Raw genomic sequence first — 18,986 nt, forward strand, 5'->3', positions numbered from 1 at the left:
ATTCTCACATTACACTTTCTGTAGAGCTGATTTCTGTTTGATGGGGTGGAAGTGGGCAGCAGGAAAACACAAAATAACATTGTCAAACATGATTAAATAATGGCTCTAATCTCTAATGAAATAAGAAACTTTCTTTGTCTCTTTCTATTTTATCTCTATTTTCTGTGGCGTGATAGTATGTCAATGCATGTAACTTAAGTGTGTGTGCATGTGTGTCATGTATAAACTCCAGGTTAGATATAGCTTTTGTGCCAGGTAAGCGGGTTAAGAGGAGTCAATATGTGGCAGAGTAGACAAATACCTCTCATGCTGCTGAATACTAGAAAATGGATAAACACGCATACACTCATTCAGGTGAATGTGTTCCATACATGCAGGCACACACACGCACAGTTTCATGAAATATTAAGAGACTGTGCCTGTGACTCCCCCTGTGTCCATCCCATTGCCTTATAACACATCACTGAATGAAGATGAATTTAATGAATTTTGACTATCAAGATATTTGGGGATGCATATCTGTATGTTGTTTTCAATGATAAGGTTAAAAACTTTACGTTTTTTTAAAATTATATTTTGCTCCCCAAACTCAAAGCAAAGCGCTGATAAAACTTTATCTTTTAAAGATAATATAATTTAGTATTAAGTGTAGACTTGCATGCTCGACAGTGCAATTCCAAGTTGTACTGCTATGCATTTATAGCTTTCCATTATTTGAATTAAGCAGATTCTGCATCCTTCAATACTCTATTATAGAGCAGCTAATGCTTTAAGCTGCATGAGCATTGTTATGCGTACAAAATCAATTAAGTGACTAAATAGGTCATTTGCAGCTTGGCAGTGAAAATATGTGATCTTATTGTGTGTGTGCAGCATCTTTCTCTAGAGCTATAGTGATCAGATGTGAGGATAAGTCGTTGAGTTTGAGATATTTTAGTTAGTTACTTTTTTTCATAGAAATCTAGCCATTTTTTACACAAATCTATATTAATCAAACTGTGTTTGGAAAAGCAAATACAGTAGATAGATAGATAGATAGATAGATAGATAGATAGATAGATAGATAGATAGATAGATAGATAGATAGACAGATAGATAGATAGATAGATAGATAGATAGATAGATAGATAGATAGATAGATAGATAGATAGATAGATAGATAGATAGATAGATAGATAGATAGATAGATAGATAGATAGATAGATAGATAGATAGATAGATAGATAGATAGATAGATAGATAGATAGATAGATAGATAGATAGATAGATAGATAGATAGATAGATAGATAGATAGATAGATTGTTTTTTTCAAGAATATTTTATCTTTCATCAGACAAGTAAAAATACAGAAAAAACATGTAATTTTTCAAAGCAAAATGAGTGCAAAACTGAATATGAAAATAAATTCAAATTCATATTTTTTTTTTGCAATGGGGACCTTCGCGGACCTTGAGCCATATATGAAACCTATTTTCATTATTCCAAACGTATCACCTGTGAGTCACTGTGAGTCGGGTCGCTAGGCTTGGCTCTTGGGTGAGTGGATGGGTGAGTGGATGGAGGGGGGGGGAGGTGGGACGTGCAGAAGTTGCTCATATCGGGAGAGCGCACCGCGAGTCCAACCTCACCACGCTCGAGAGCGCAAAGGGAAATGTTGCTCGAATCTTAACGCTTCACAGACTCCGTAATGGGTCACTGACAAGAGTTCAGCCATCAGCATCGTCTTTTATCCAACAGAAAACATCGTCAAGCGCCGATGTCTCGATGAATTTCTCCGGGAAACTAACCAACGTCCTCCTGCTGGTGCTCCTCGCAGCGCAAGGTAAGGCACAGCGCGCCGTGCGTCTGTTCTATGATCGCAGAAGAAGTAGCATTTTACTCGTTACTTTAAGAATACCATCACTTTATTTAGGACTCATGTGGATTGTTTGTACCTTACTCGATACATTACTTTTAAGTTACATTGAGTCATCCCCCACCACGAGTTAGGCTACCTCCCTTGTGCGCTTCTGGTGGAAGATCCGAGAGAACCAACACCGCTTTTGACCAAGCGTCTAAAATGTTTAACCAAGCAGGATGACATGGGTATAAAATAAAATTAAACGAGATGACAAATGCAAACACAGTTTATGGCTGCAACTGTCAATTTCTACAAAGATAGTTAACATACCTCTACATTTGTTCAGTCTTTAAACGCTCAGGAGCGCACAACTCGCAGGAAATCTAGAGCAGCCTTCCTTTTTCAATTTGCGCATCCTGCCTGCTGCTCCATCTAAAACGTATAGAAATGGGGAGATACCAAGTCTTTATTATTCTGAGTATTTGTGCTCACCTGAAAAAACTGCACGTGCCTGTGAATAATAACATCCTATATTCTGTAGAAACCTGTAGAAGTCACTGTTATGTTGCAGGGAGGGGCTCAGGGTTTAGTTTCCGTGGGAGATGATGATCTGTGGTCGTGACATGTCTCATTTTAACTGATACCTCATCCCCCGGAGCTACTGAGAAGCAGCCATCCATGCACAAAACAAGCCAACACATGGGTGACATGCGTTTCTGCATCAGCTCAATGACTGTCAATGTTGATTTCATCTCTAGAACCTCCAGATGAGGAGGGTTGTGGGCTCCTTCCACCCACAGAGGTCAGAGGTCAAGGTTAGGTACAGGATGGACGCCATTGAGCAGTAAGGGTTCAGTTTATTGCTTAAGGGCATTTCAGAGGTTGTCGGTGGTACTTGAAGAACAGTAGCACCAATAGATCCTGATGCTGCAGCAAGAGTGTATGTGCAAGACTCCAAAATTCCCTCAACACATTGATTTATATCTTCTCCCATCTCTGGTTCAGGCTGTCAGTCTCCTGTCTGCTTTAAAACAGCAGATTTTGAAGTTGGGTCCTTGAGTGGCTCTCAAGGGATCCACACCGGAACAAAGAATAGATAAATGTTTTAATGCTGCATTCACATTTAAGTAAATAGTTATTTTAATCCAGAAATTCATCTCATTCACATCCACAAAGAGTAGGCGTACACAGAGGCAGGTTTCTAAGGAGACGCCTTTACCGATGGGAGCATAATGGGTTTCCATGAGGAGGATAAAATAACTCACTTTAAAGTGGTAATATATCCTTTGGCAGCATCTATGTTCTAAGTGCTCACTGTTGTTTTTACGCCTTAACACCTGTCAGTCACTCTTCTGCTGTGGATTTCTGTTGCTGAAATTTGAGTTTAAATCCTGCCCCTCAAAGGCAGAGAGCAGTGACTACAAAATCAGTAAAGAAACATTTACAGACTGCAAATTGTGTGACAGATAGAAAGGTTGACATCTATAACAAATTACACATATCTGTGATTAGCTGGATGTCTGCCTGTCCTTCTACTTTTAATGTTTGTATCAAAATAAATATATTAAATCAATTTACAATTTAACACACTTAAATGTGTAATTTTAAGACTTAATATTGTATGAATTCCACAAGAGTCAAAAGTTGATTGCACATATATGCTAACTCTTTGTTAAGCCAGTTAGCAGAAGTTTAGCTGGGGTTTTGTTTTTCAATATAACTAAATAAGTAGCTGTATGTAAATTGTCCGTTCATTAGATTTATAGTTTTTTTCAGAGAAAAACAAAACAGGGTAAGTAAGTTTGGTTGTAGCTTTAGCTAAGGCTAGCCTTGTCTATCTCACCTGCTAGCTTTCACACAGTTTCTAGTGCATTGGTTGGGCTGATTGCTTGGCTCCCGGTATTGCTGCTTGCATTCATTTTAATGGTATAATATATTTTATAGATTTCGAAAAGTAAGATCCAGGCCTTAACTTAATTTTGACCTAATAGTGTTCTTCGGTTTGTCCTTTACAAACCAGACATGAAACATTGTGTGGGAGGAGTAATTATTAAGACTATACATTGAACCACTGCCCTGAAACAGTTTTTTTTTTTTACTTTAAAGCCCAGAGTGAATAAATGAATTTGTCCCAGATGTGCTACCCGGTGTCCCCCTTTGGGAGCAGCACTGAGTGGCTTCGTGTTGTCACGCTCCAGTCGACACGAAAGACACTGACTTCGCACATCCTGTATCCTGATGCATACTCAGAGTCAAGGGGAAGGGATGTGTCTCCGTCTGACACGTGGGATTGACTCTCTTACTGTCTCTGTCATTCTCTTCAGCTGGAGAGATTTGCTACAGCAGACTGCTTTGTCGCTTCGCCCTTGAACTGGGCAAATCTCAAAAGGAACAAGAAAGTGGTGCCGTGAAGGGATGACAGTATCAATACTCTCCACAGTAGAAGATAAGATAAGATAAGATAAAATAAGATAATCCTTTATTAGTCCCGCAGCGGGGAAATTTGCAGGCTTACAGCAGCAGAGAGTAAAGTGCACACAAGAGACATAGTAAAGAAAGACAAGATAAAAAAATAAAAATGAAAAAAAAATAAAAATAAAAATAAACATATTTTTTTCTCAAGCCAGAGGAAATCCACTGTGTCCTTGCTTGTTAGAGGTGGTTGACCTGGCTATTTGGAGGGGAAGCTCCAGAAAAAATCAAGAATTTTGCCCTCACCTTCTTCTATCATGCACTCTGTCCTCCACCTGTCCTCTTTTCCATCCTTCCGTCATTGGCTGTAAAGGGCTTTTTTGTACAGGGGCTGTGTATGCAGATAAGTGATTGAAAACACACATTGATACACACACACACTCCCAGTGGGGGTCCGATAAGTGGGCTACAGAAGGTATTGTCTCTTGCCATAAGGATAAGGTGATTTGTCCCCATAACAGAGGAAAAGCTGATACTGCAGAACATGGGATTGGGGTATTTTAGTCGAATCTGGCTGGAGTCGCTTGGATGTAAGGTGTGGGGGATGTGCGAAGCTACAGCATGGGGCTGTTAGTTGGATGCATTGCGTAAGGACAAATAAAGTCACAGCCTGTGTGATAGGTTGTGTTGCTCATCAGCATATGAAAGGACAGGAGAGTTTCCGTAAGGTCTGAGATTGAGTGATTAAATTGGTGACATTGCATTATGCATTACCCCGCAGCATGCATCATCTCCAGCAGAAATAGCTGAGAGAATTGTCCAGCCATGCCTGCATTAAACTGATCTGATCCGCATTATGTTTCAGGCTAGCCCCCTTATCTCACTTTACAGTGCTTTATAATAGGCTGCCGCTGCGTGTTGTAAGTGTTAAGAGGATCTGCCTTTTTAAACAAGTTCTGCCCAAGAGAGCAGCAACTGCATTTCTGTGCTAATAATTAAATACAAACTCCAGTGAAGAGAAAAGTCTTTACTATTGAGTCTTCACAATGGAGATTGTAATGTGGCCATAAAATCAATTGTTCTTTATTTCACCAGCATTCAACATGATTTACATTAAACCCTTGGGGCCTTTATCTGCTTGTATGAAGTTGTCTGCTTGCATCGCAGCATCATCAAGCATATTTGCCCTTCTGCCAGACTTAAATGCTTCTCTGAGCTTGGATCTACAGAACGGCTCTCTGGTTTCTCTCCCAGAAGCAATATAACTGTATTAAAGTCTGACAGGCAATCAGTGAGTGTGTGTGTGCTTCTGTGCGTGTGACTTAAGGAATGTGCAGCGGCTTGAGGATCCTCTTAACGCGATTGTCATGTGATTATTGCAACTGAACCCCCCGCCTGCACACATGGTGTAGCCACCACAGGCAGAGGACTTATTTCAACCCCCTATGGATTGGCTTAAACCACCATACTCCCCTCCATGCAACACCACACACACTTTCACTCTCTTGCACACACACAAACACAGACATCCTCCTCCAGACAGCCCTGCTGGTCTTTGGTGCTGGCGATGAACTGAGTCAGGCTTTAGGATGGAGGGAGAGAAAGCTGGAGATGATGTTGATCAACAGAGGCCTCAGATGGAGGACAGGGATATTTGAGCATTTTGCCTCCACTTTTACTTCTCCTCCTGACGTTTACATTTTCCATAGACTTTAATTGATGTTAAATGATGATTGATTTAATTGATTGTTTTTAATTTATATGTATGCCTATGTGTCCTTAGCACTTTGTGTCCGTCCAGCTGCACAACACAAAGTAAACCCAGGACGCAGCCTTAGGTTTCATGCCATGATTTATTATCGACACGTTTAGCCTTATCTTTGTGTGTTTGTTGTCCTCGTACAACAACAGAAGTCCAGTCGCACAACTTTAAACTTTGATGTTTAATTAATAGACAGGAGGTAAGGCTCGTTCTCAAAGGTCCATATTACAGCACTGTCATCCATGAAACATTTGCTGTTAGTTTACCATCTTGAATCTTTGTTTGTTTCAGATGTTGTTGTGTCTCCATCCAATGTCTGTTTTTGCCTAAAGTTGCTATTTTCAAGAGTAATGATGGACTCTTTATTTTGCTTAACTGCAATGGTCTTTGTTCAGTTTGAACGTTATCTCTGTAAGCTCAGCATCATCGCCTTTTACCATGTTAGGCTTTACCATATTGCCCAATTGCTGAGAGTTGAAGCCCTCACAGATTGCCCTCCTGTATTTGGCAAAGTAACAAACTTTGACAAACTGCTCAACCACAATCAGGAAGAATGATTTCAGTTTGCAACAAAAAAACCACAGGATGTTCCAAGATCTCTTATTTAAATGTCATAGTTTCCTGCATCAGTAGTTCAACAGTGTAAGCCCTCTATCTATTCATTCAGCCGTTCATCCATTTTCAATTCACTTACCCACGCCTGTGTCATGGAAAATAGCACTGTCTCAAATCTTTTCTTTAAGAATTTCCTTCCTATTACTTATTCCTAAAAAAATTATGGATCAATATCGGAAATGTAAGCTCTCTAGAATGTCCTGAGTCGTCTCCATAGGGAGGAAGCTGTTGGGCATCAATAATGTCCTCTTGAGTGACTCTTTTAGAAGCGCAAGTCCTTGACACTGAAAAGCTTCTGCTGCCTTTGCTCTTCCCTGCCCTGAAGAAAAACTACAGCTAACAAGTCATTTGATCTACTGTAACCATTATCTTATTGCTTTCCCACTACTCAGAGCTTGAGGCTGGAGGTGAGGGTTGAGACGAAGATTAGCTGGTTAATTTTATCACGACTCATTGCCGTCAGGCAGCTGCTCATCTTCCCTGGATGTGTCGGAAAGATACTTTCTACTTTCTGGTTCCTTGACCTAGAAAGAAAATACAGTTTTCTACTGTATGTGAGGCGATTGAGTAGTTCATAGCAGTGTGTCACTTGCATATTCAGGAGAATATTTTAATTTAGCCAATTCCTTTCTGTGTATTACATGTAGTTCATCTCGTGACACCTGAGTTACTTTTTATCGCGTTGTGACTTAAATTGTAGAAAATAAATTTTTTCCAATTATTTGAAATGGGGGCAAAATATATTTGCTGCTGCTGTAAAAGGAACCTGATAATCTGTAGCTACTTTTATTATTAAACATATGTTAATCCCATCTGTTAGGGCTGATAATCGGTCACATGGCAACACATTGTTGAATCTGTCACACACCTTTTCTGAAGAACGGCTGAGTATTGAGTCTCTCCTTAAGGCGCTTTCACTTCTCTTTCCCTCCCACCTGTTTGCCCGGTGGGCTGCCTGGCTGTCTGTCTGCCGTGGATTAATTCACTAGATGACATGAGCAGCATCTGAATTGTTTGTTCCATCTAATTTCTTTTTTTTTTCTCGGGTAATCTCATAGGACCTTGTGTTTATGACTGTGTTCACTCTGTTTCAATGCCATAGCATGTTAATCTCTTTTGATCTTGAGTTACAGGGGATGAACTTCCCTTTGCTATCTGTGAGAAAAAGAGTTAATGTGAGGGAAGGGTTATACCAGAATCAATGAACACAATGTAAATATATATATATTGCATTCCCAACACCCCATGTCTATCAAGTAGGGCCATTATTGGGCTAATGTTGTGTATCCTGTTCTCAGCATTTTGCTGAAGCTTAGTTTTTGTTTAAACATATTTTGTACTTAAAAATATGCTGTTGTCCCATTTGAACAGATTTAGATTTCGAGAATAGTCCTCTTTTTTTACTTACAAAATCTTATAATACATTCAGAGAATCTGGCCTCAAAACTCACACATTCTCTCAGATGAAAGCATGGAGGCAAGGATCTATTGCATTTCATGCATCAGTGAAAAAAAAGCTGTTCATAGTGAATCACATCACAGGTGAGTGGACACAATGTACATAAATAGGAACATGTGTGTGCACACAGTACAAATAATACATACTGTAGATGAGCCCTCATACATGAACACACACATAGGCTTCATAACATGCACCATATGCTTATTGGGATGGTCACAGCACATGAAGTAATCACTGTGGATCCTCTTGTGCGTCACTCAGCATGTCACAGTCGGGCCATCAAAAACCCTGGAGAGCAAAGACACGCCATCTAGCTTTTCTCTGCTTCCTCTAGCTGTCACTTCTCTCCTCCTATATCTTCTCTGCATGGTTTTCTTTCCCTCTTTGTATCTCTCTTCCATGCACTGACACCCACACACCCACACACACTGTCTGCAGTGTATTATTGGAGGGTAATTAGTTCCTTCAGATTGTCCACCACACGCTGCCAGGCTCATCCTGTTAAGCACATGCCTGATCAAAGAGCTTCTCACAGGCCGCGGCTCCTTCTGAAGCTTTGGGCTCCTGTAGCCACGAGAGATGGGGACAGACTCACTGTTTGGCTTGCTAATTCTAAATCAATGTGGTTATTTAAGGGTGAAATGCATGACTGGTTGACTTGGCTTCATCAGCCTCAGAGCAAAACCTCATTATTTTGTAACTGCATGGCAAAAGCAGGGGAAGGAAAGTGTGCATGTCTGTTACAGTACAGTACGTTTGTCAAGCTGACATCATGTGATTTTTTTTATCATCAGAGGCAAAGACATTTCTATTTACAATAATTAACAAGTTTCTTCTAAAGCTTGAGACAAATGAACTTACACAAGACAAGAGACATTTGGTTAGTAGATAGCTGGTTGTTTCACCACTTTGGCGCGGATTGAAATATTTGAACTACTATGAGGTGTTTTGACATTTTGTACAGACATTCATGATCCCCAGATGATATATCATACTGACTTTGGTGATCCACTGGCTTTTTCTCTAGCACCACTGTGAGGTTTTTAGTATGCTGAAATTAGCATTTAGCTCGAAAGCACCACTGTGCCCAGGGACAGTCTCACAGATCTGCTAGCATGGCTGTAGACTCTTAGTCTTGTTTTCGACACTGTCTATTATTTATGGGAGGGAGTGGGGGTGGAAGCACTGGGTAGGGACTTATGTATTATTCGTTTGGCGGGACGTATAACTTTAAACTGCATAATGTTACATTGGCCAGATGTATTGGATGTAGCCGTTGCTGCTGTCTCATCAGCAGTACAGAGATGTGCTCATGGTGGACAGCCACAATATAGTTTGAGTTGTGTCCGGGCTCATATTCTCCAAAGTCCCTACAGAAAAAATACCTGCCCCTTTGTGTGGCAGGAGGGATGGATGCCATGCATTCATATTCTGCACAGACAGCTTCTGTCATAATGTGATCATTTGTAAGGATTATTTGCATTTTGCTGTTTGTTTTGGTTTTAACTCACTCCCTCCATGCTGTTTGCTTGTTAGCGTCTAATTTTTGTTTCAGATGGGAATTGTTAAAGATAACTTTTGTAGTACTCTTGGACTGTTGGTCCCATTTTTTTCCCTGCAAGGAAAGCGGAGTCAGAAGACCAAGGCTTAAAAGTCACGGTTTGCTATTGAATGTACTATCTACCTTTGGGGTGAATATAATATAATAAAATATTAGATAGAAAATAATAATACAAAATATTGTTTTGCTCCGGGGACGGTCAGAATATTTTTTTTAATTTGTGTTTCATTCATTCATTCATTCATTCATTCATTCATTCATTATCCATAATCACTTTTCCTGTTCAGGGTCACCAGACTATCGCAGGCTGACACATAGAGACAGACAACCATTCACACTCACATCCACACCTACCTCGATTTAGAGTCTTCAATTGACCTAAGCTGCATGTATTTGGAAGGAAATACTCGGTCCCTTAATGGGACTTTTGCTGGATATGTTAGCTTTCCTATAAAATACACATCACATCAGTATAATATATCCAAGCTTTGACAACCTATTATGTTAAAAATATAATTCCACAGCTGGCTCAATTGGAATTACATGTGCTCTGGATTTTAACTTTAATTCGCTCACTGTCTGTCACTTTCATAGGAAAACTCATAAATTCTCTTTGTGCCACACAAATTAAATCCTTACATAAAGTGCCAGAGTGCAGCGAGCAGTGTGTGTGTGCAGAATTATCTGTGGTGAAAGGGCAGAGGTTATAATTAACTTCCTTTAAATTTAGTCTAAGATCTTCCGTGGCAGAACAAAGAAGGGCATTAGAGGAGTGAATGTGCCAACAGAGAAAAAAAAAAATGTTGGCTTCATTTTTTTTTTTCACAGTGAACAAAAGGTCCAATTAATTGACAGATTATAATTGCCTGGTTTCCCCTCGCCCAATTAGAGGCTTAAACAACTTTCGGTGAGTGCAGCAAATCAGGGAGCAGCGGGCAGTTTTCAAGGCAGGTACCAAGAGCTGAAATTACACAAGCGTCTCAGGAGAGAGGCCCTCTCATTAAGCTTTAAGACTCAACTCTTCTATGCCAGTGACCTCAGAAAACTTGTTGAGAGTTTTGAAGTGGTATAGTATAATGCAAAGTCTTACCCATAGAGAACTAGATCTGACACGTTCTGATAGACATTTAGTTAGTTAACTTTTTAGGATTATTCTGCCTGTTAGAATGAGACAAATAAACATTATTAAAGTAAGATCAAATCAGGGTTTTCTCCCATTTTAATGCTCCAAATGGTTCTGGCTTCATTGCCTTCATCGGGGTGGCCATCCTGATGATTTGATGAAACTTATGCTGCAGAAAATGTTTGGGGGAATAAATATGATGGGAAAAAGCTCTGTGACCTAATTTTTATTTTACCTCAATGAACTTGATGAATAGCTTATGCCTCTGCTGGCCTGCAGCCCGCTGTGTGTGCTTTATCTGAACTTTTATTTTATTTAGGGGAGGGAGTGGTCAAGATTTAAATTTAGTTGCATGTGTAATGTATGGGGATACATTTGTCATTGCATATTCTCCATCATTTATGTGTCCGGAAACCTAACTGCTTTTGTTGTTTGGTCACTGTTTTATGAGCACCAGATGTTGTGATTATGTAAGTGCTGTGAGTGTATTTGAATTTTGAGTCCACCCCTGAGCTGTGTAAGTCCCCTGTGAGGTTAAATTAAAATTGTTGTTCAACCTGTAAATGTAAAAAGCTAAAGAAGTGTGTTTACTGTATTTTCTTGACATGCTTCAGATTCAGATTGCCCCTACAAATAAAATAACAGGAATCAACTTTAATAACATTTTTATTTCCCTGGCCCTGGCAAGTCTGATTTTTTCAACAAGAGCAAATGGACAATTCTCCCAAAATGGGAAACCAGACAGACTGTAATCTGAGACGTCTGCAAGATATTCATCTATGTGTACTCCCAATGGCAATAAGTGGACACACTGCTTTATGACTTTACTGTACATACACTGAATATGAAATATCTGTTTCAGCATGAAGGTTCTTTAGAAAAAAAGATGTTTTATGAAAGTACCTTCCTATTGAAATTATTTTTATTGAAGTTATGTGAACGGGTATAGTGAACGGGTATAGTGTCTTATTGTGGTATAAGACACTATATACCACAATAAGACACTATTATTGCAGGCTACGAAACTAGTTGACCGAAGCTAGTATTATTGGGCTTTAGTATTAGTAATGTGCATGTCTCCACATTACTAATACTAAAGCCCAATAATACTAGCTTCGGTCAACTAGTTTCGTAGCCTGCAATAAAATAATGCTGTTTGTATTTCTAATTCTTATTTTCATATGTTTTTTGCCACAATGTGTGCTAGGTAACATTTGCTTTGAAAAAAAACTCTCTCAGGCAAATTTGTGGGTACAAATCTTTTTAATCTGAAACATACGCGGTGTTATTGTCCTCCTTTTACAAGGTTCAGCATTAAGATATGACATACAAATTATCAATATAGGATATCTTTAAAGATGATGAAGAGAAAATTATACAGGAAAAAAATATCAAAGTAACGTTTGTGTGAATCATGTTAACCGGCTTCTGGTTTTGTCGAGAAGTACCTGACTTGCGCCAAAAAAGGGTCCCATTAAAGGGCCATATTTTATTTAGTTGTTGCCAGGGAAACAAACCTTTTCAGTGAATGTGGCTATATGTGTGTATATGGGTTATGACCCATTTGCCCTTTCGGGGAAACGCATTTGCCTCCATCTCTTAAATGGTTCACGCAGCTCAGTAAGTGCAAGTTGGATGTTTGGGACTGTGTTGAATAATGTGTGCGTCACTCCTCGCCTTGGAAGCTGAGATGTAAGATGATTTAACAAAATCAGTCAGTTAGAAATCCAAGGCCATACAGTAACTTACCAGCTACCCAGAAGAAAAGGATATTGGAGAAAGGAAGCTGTTCAGGGAATAAAAGCGAAAACAGAGGAACAGGAAACAGAAAAGATGTGATGAAGACACAGAGGAAGTAAAAGATTATGTTAACTTCTATGTTATGTTCTATGTGCTCTATAGAGGATTTGGAGCTAATTGCAGCCACTGGCGCAGTGTTTATGAGGTTGTGCTGGTGATGAGAATCAGAAGGTCTAAGGGCCACCAGTGTTACTAGTGGCAGTTTTCCAAAATATGGCCATCAGTCCAGCCTTACAGATCCTGCACAAACACTTCATCACATTACACCCTTTCCAATAAGATTTTAATATCTGGCAAGATCTATGTTATATAAGTGCCAGATCTCTTAAGACCCGGGTATGTATGAATGTTTGAAAATACATCCATGTATATTTCAGTGCTTACTGTTTTTTCTTCTGTCTTTTATTAGGCTGTTTTTCATCTAAGGGAGAGGACAGATTATTTCGGAGGTTGTTCAGGAGGTACAACCAGTTCATTCGACCAGTGGAGAATGTATCAGATCCAGTCACAGTCGAGTTTGAGGTCTCCATATCTCAACTTGTCAAAGTGGTAAGAGAAGAAACATCTCTAAACAAACAAATCATATGTTTTAAAAAAGCATTCTTTTCTCATAGTGAGTTATTTGCTCTTTTTTTCCTGATAGGATGAAGTGAATCAGATTATGGAAACCAATTTGTGGCTGAGACATGTGAGTGAGTTGTATCTTTTATGTAACGCCATTAGTGATGACACATTATATTTATTTATGCTAAGTTTTGTCCGTCTTTTAGGTCTGGAATGACTACAAGCTGAAATGGGCCCCTATTGAGTACGATGGAATTGAGTTCATACGAGTTCCTTCCAATAAAATCTGGAGACCTGACATTGTTTTGTACAACAAGTAAGTTTTGGTGCAGAAATGCTAAAGAAAAGCTCCATGTTTAACTTGCCTAATATGATAAGAGACACAACTGTGCAGAGTTAGACCTCTATCTATTTCATAATTCCTTTAGTCTTCTTTGTACATGCCAATGCCATTTATTAACGCGTGCATTCATTTGTAGTATTAAATGTCCTTTAACTGATATGACATTTACATCCCTCACAGTGCTGTAGGTGACTTCCTTGTGGAAGACAAGACCAAGGCTCTGCTGAAGTTTGATGGCACCATCACCTGGGTTCCTCCAGCTATTTTCAAATCCTCCTGCCCCATGGATATCACCTACTTTCCCTTTGACTACCAGAACTGCTCCATGAAGTTTGGCTCCTGGACTTACGACAAGGCCAAGATTGACCTTGTGCTGATTGGCTCAAAGGTCAGAGGGAGTCTTTGGGGCACAGGGGGGAGAGATCCTGGCCATGTACTGTAGCAGTCCTGTAGTTTTATTCTACATGGCAACATAATATATTTTATTTTTGTGAGATATTTATTGAGATATTATCAGGAAGGCAACAACATATATTAAATTCCTTCACTTTTATGCCAGAAAACATCTAGTAAAGTGTCACAATGTACTAGAGGCAACTTTTGAACATTTAAACTATTCCCTGCTTTTTTCTCTTTAACAGACTTGCTTTTAATTTTTACACACAAAAACTGCTGTTTTCAAAAGTATATTTCCCAAGAGATATTCACTTCACATTTGCATTTCATCAGGTGAACCTGAAAGACTTCTGGGAAAGTGGAGAGTGGGAGATCATCGACGCACCAGGATACAAGCATGACATCAAGTACAACTGCTGCGAGGAGATCTACCCGGACATCACCTACTCCTTCTACATCCGCCGCCTGCCTCTCTTCTACACCATCAACCTCATCATCCCTTGCCTCCTCATCTCCTTCCTCACGGTGCTGGTCTTCTACCTCCCGTCTGACTGCGGCGAGAAGGTCACCCTGTGTATCTCCGTCCTCCTCTCCCTCACTGTGTTCCTGCTGGTCATCACTGAGACCATCCCTTCCACGTCGCTCGTCATCCCCCTGATCGGCGAGTACCTCCTCTTCACCATGATTTTTGTCACGCTCAGCATCGTCATCACTGTGTTTGTGCTAAACGTCCACTACCGAACCCCCATGACTCACACTATGCCGGAGTGGGTGAGGTCTGTGTTCCTTGGGGTGCTGCCCAGGGTGATGCTGATGAGGCGGCCTATCGACCAGGGCTGCTCCTCCCCTGCCGGTATTACAGGAGGCACAGGAAGAGGAGGGAGCAGAGTGGGACGCAAGAAGAGAAAGACAAGCATAGGAGGAGGAAGCGGCTCAGGAAGTGTAATCGTTGGGGGTATAACTGGGGGTGTAGCGTGTCCACCACTGGATGTTGGGGCAGGAGGAGGTGGAGGAGGAGGGGCTGCCTCAGCTGGTGGCTCAATGAACTGTGTGGAGTACGGTGAGATGAACCGTGACTTGAACAGAAGGTGCCCCTACAGAGGCAAAGAGGTACCGACTCCTGTCCCTCCCCCGATGGTGCCACCTCCTCCTCCTCCCCCTCCTCCCCCTCCTCCACCTCCTCCCACACAGGCACCCCCAACCCAGGGGCCCCAGGAGTCAGAGTTGCCCAAGTTGCCCCGGCCGTTGAATGCCCCTTCGCCCGTCAGCGCCATTGTCGCCTTCTCAGTGGTGTCGCCAGAGATCAAGCAAGCCATAGAGAGCGTGAAGTACATCGCAGAGAACATGAGGACTCGCAACAAGGCCAAAGAGGTACTAAAGCTTTGAGTTGATAATGTAACAACAATACTTACTACTATTTTTATGTGTGGCACTATATCCTGTCAGTTGAGTTGGCAGTGCCAGTGTAGTCGAACTTTACCATATCACTTAATAACATATTTAGGTTTATATTTTTACTGCACACAAGCAACAAATTAGTCAACTTTTAACATTAGTTTAGGACATCTTTGTTATATCTTAAACATGAACAGAAAGTTATTGATTTCACCTTTACGGTGGAATTTGATAATTTTCTGCCATGAGAGCAGTCCTAAAATGAAGGTGTCATAACCAAACTCTTAGGCAAAAAAAGGCAATTATTACACACAATAGTAGTGGGGAAATCATATCTAATTTATTTATTTAAATGGTAACACATGTCTGAAATGATCAGTAGATCAGTGTGAATGTTAGGTGTTGTGTGTGGTGATTTAAAGATAATCGAAACAGAACAAAACAAAATAAAGGTGTGGTGTAGTTGCAGTATTACCATGCCTACCCGAGGTCTGTACCACGAAGCAGGATTTGGGGTTAGCAGGGTACCTTCAGACTTAACTCTGGGTTTTTAGTTCCTCATCGGAGGTTCACTTCTTACGGCATGTGTGACAACGTTTTAGCCTTAATCATTCAGGCGTAACCCTGACAGTTTCAGACAGACTTGGGAGCAAATTTAAAAAAAACCAGTATATATTCTCTGATCATGTCAGCTTCTTGATCCATGTGTTGAAGGGTGACTTGTCGGAGTCGTGTCTTACGCTCACAGACTTGATACAGTGTTACTTTGCTCTTGTTACTTTAATGTACACTGTGGGTGAAGTCATGGAAGGAAACCTTCTAAGTGCTTGGCATTATATTTTTTTATTTATTTTTGATTTGCTCCCAAGACCAATTCACATCGCCAGGGATGCAGCTGGAGAAATTCGGCTAAGATATTGTGAAACCATAAGAATAGATTTAAGTGACACATTAACTTAACCGACTACACACACGTATTTTGACATGTGCCTATTCCGTTACAGCTCTCCTCGTGCTCTCCCAGTGAGCATTTTTCCATTGAAAAGATGTTTAAGCAGTCATATTATAGATCTTTTAATCAAGCATTCACACAGTAGGCTGTTTCTTGTCAGCTGTCCTTCTTTAATTTGGCAGATTAAACTGTGTTACTTTTAGCTGAAATATGTGTTTAACTTCTACTTATTGGTCTAATATAACAGTTTTCCACTTATTTGTAAAATGTGCAATGCTGCTGACAGCAAATGTCTATGTTTGTGATTTGTCAGATGCTTCAAACACTGCCCCTTTATCTGAACACGCTCATAACCAGATTGAGAAACCCTGGGTTGATTTACAGACTTGATTACCAGCTTTGTGGGACCATTCAGCGGGCTCACGGTTGTCAGGTTTAGTTAAGCCAGATAACCAAAAGATACCCTGGATATGTTGAACTTGCTTCGTGGTACAGGCCTCAGTTGAGACAGAAGCACAAGACGAGGGAAAGACAAAACCCCAGCCGATGGCAGAGGTAGACGCACAGAGGCTTAGATTACTCACCCCAACACCAACCTTAAACTCAACTTGGTCCTAGTGCCCTTAAATAAATAGTTAACCTTGTGGTAACCAGAGTTTTGTCCACAGATCGGTGTGCATAGATTAGGTCCCAAAATGAACACAGCACACAAATAAACATAAACATGCAACAACAAAGCAGTGCTTTATGTCTGTTATCTCTGCAGCGTGTGAATATTCTATCTAGCTCAGTAAAAGGTGTAGAAAGTCATTTATACTGAGCTATAAAGGGAGAGGAAAGCTGCTTGTTTGTTGCAGATGGAGGGCTTTGTGTACGCCTCCTGCACCCTCTGGATGGGCCTGATATGTTTGTTGCTTCAGCTCCATCTTTTTGTAACAAAGCTGGGATATTTCTTTCATGCATGCAGAATAGCACAGAATGGCATTATGGTCAGTGCAGCTATGATCCTATTGTCCACACCTGACCGATCAAGGGATACTCTTTACAAAACCCAAAACACACACACACAGACACACTGTACAAAACCACTCCACCAGTAGCCATGGAGGTAAACACTGCAGGATCTCTCATCCTCTTTTACACAAAAACCCACAAACTCACATTAAGACACACACCCCTTATAGCCATTCAGCTGTAGCGTTAACACAGTGACTTCACTTTTTACAGTCACCATTAAGCAAGGGTTGCTGGGGAGCATTTTCGAAAGAGAAGTGCTGTTGCACATGAATTTCAGTGCCATAGATATGTTATATCTTTATGACTTATACACACATTAAAATATCTTTCCTTTCCTCAGGTGGAGGACGACTGGAAGTACGTAGCCATGGTCATCGACAGGATCTTCCTGTGGGTTTTTGTGACAGTGTGTGTGCTGGGAACGGTGGGACTCTTCCTCCAGCCACTTATCAGCTTCTTAAAATGAAAAACTTTTTTTTGTCCTGTCTCTTTCCCTCTCTTTTTGTCTACTTCTGTCCCTCTCTGTACCCCACTTGAATTACTTTGGGAATTATCCCTCCTGCAGCTCTTTCATATCAAACACAAAACTGTTTCTTTCTCCTTTTCTGGCATTTTGTCTCTTTTCTCCGTCTCATCCTCTTCTTTGGGACTCCATCATCAGCTATCACTTCTAGCTCTCAGCTGTCTATTTCCTCACATGATTTTCCCTGATTTCCTTCATCTCATCTTTGCCTTGCCCTCTCAACATGCATGCCATGCTGTTATCAAGTCTCCTTCTCCCCATGACAGTTTTTTTTCTGACATGATTATCAAGTCTGCTTTCCTTTCTTCTTTCTCTTTCCCTGTTTTTCTCCTCTCCTGTGCCATTTTTTGACCTGCCACTGCCTTCAGCTTATTTTTTCACAGCTGTCTCCTGTCTCCCATTGTGTCTATTGTTCTCTGCATCTCCATTCCGTGTGTTTAAATGAAAATATCCTTTCAGTCATTGTTATTGTACGGTCTTATACAATATGTTTAACAATGTCAGGTAAATATTGAAGTAAGTATTATTATAATTATAATTTGAAGAACCTCTTAACATTCAAATGGCTTATAAAGAAGAACCTGAATACCTTCATGAGTTTTGCTGTCTTGACTTTGTCATTATAAGCCGATGCAATAAAGACAACACACTTTTGAGAGAAGTGGTACAGTAGGTTAGTCTAGAACGTCTTAGTTAAAGATAAATACTGACAGCTGGTAATAATATGTATGATGTTGTTCTGATAGCTGCCACTTTTGCTATTGTCAGACTGTGTTTCCCTGTAGATACGTTTGTTAAATACACAAGAGTTTGCATGGCTTCTGAGAAGGAACTCTGGCTACGGCTGCACACACATGATGTGTTTCCCACATGTGCTCACGTTAAGTATAATTACGCATTGCACATTAATTCACAACTTCACTGTAAACCTACAATGTATAGAAGCACTTTGAATTTCACAATATAGATTGAACTTGTAAAAAGACATTAAAAGCCAAACTGTCTCATGTTATTTAATAATAAAGAAGGTCCTGGACTCAAACTCTGTGTGAACTTCTTGCTGTGTCCGCAAGGGTTTCCTCTGATGCTTCAGTTTTCCATTGATGCTTCAGTTTCTTACTTTACTGAAGTCATCTTGTAACAGATGTAAATGACCTCTTGCTGAAATTGGCCCGATCACCCATATCAGAGTAAAGGGATGCAGGAAGTGAATAGATAAC

The 18,986-nt window shown here is 40.4% G+C and overlaps 1 protein-coding gene across 1 annotated transcript; it reads left to right on the top strand.

The window, feature by feature from the left end:
- Nucleotides 1-1,591: 1,591 nt before the first annotated feature.
- LOC129089712 (neuronal acetylcholine receptor subunit alpha-3-like) lies at nucleotides 1,592-18,760 on the top strand. Its single transcript, XM_054597047.1, has 7 exons — nucleotides 1,592-1,823; nucleotides 12,986-13,125; nucleotides 13,220-13,264; nucleotides 13,347-13,456; nucleotides 13,664-13,871; nucleotides 14,213-15,250; nucleotides 17,584-18,760. The coding sequence occupies exons 1-7, from the start codon at nucleotides 1,766-1,768 to the stop codon at nucleotides 17,707-17,709; spliced, it is 1,725 nt and encodes a 574-aa protein (XP_054453022.1). The 5' UTR covers nucleotides 1,592-1,765; the 3' UTR covers nucleotides 17,710-18,760.
- The last annotated feature ends 226 nt before the right edge of the window (nucleotides 18,761-18,986 follow it).

This window comes from Anoplopoma fimbria, chromosome 4, assembly GCF_027596085.1.
Source record: "Anoplopoma fimbria isolate UVic2021 breed Golden Eagle Sablefish chromosome 4, Afim_UVic_2022, whole genome shotgun sequence".
Classification (NCBI taxonomy): Eukaryota; Metazoa; Chordata; class Actinopteri; order Perciformes; family Anoplopomatidae; genus Anoplopoma; species Anoplopoma fimbria.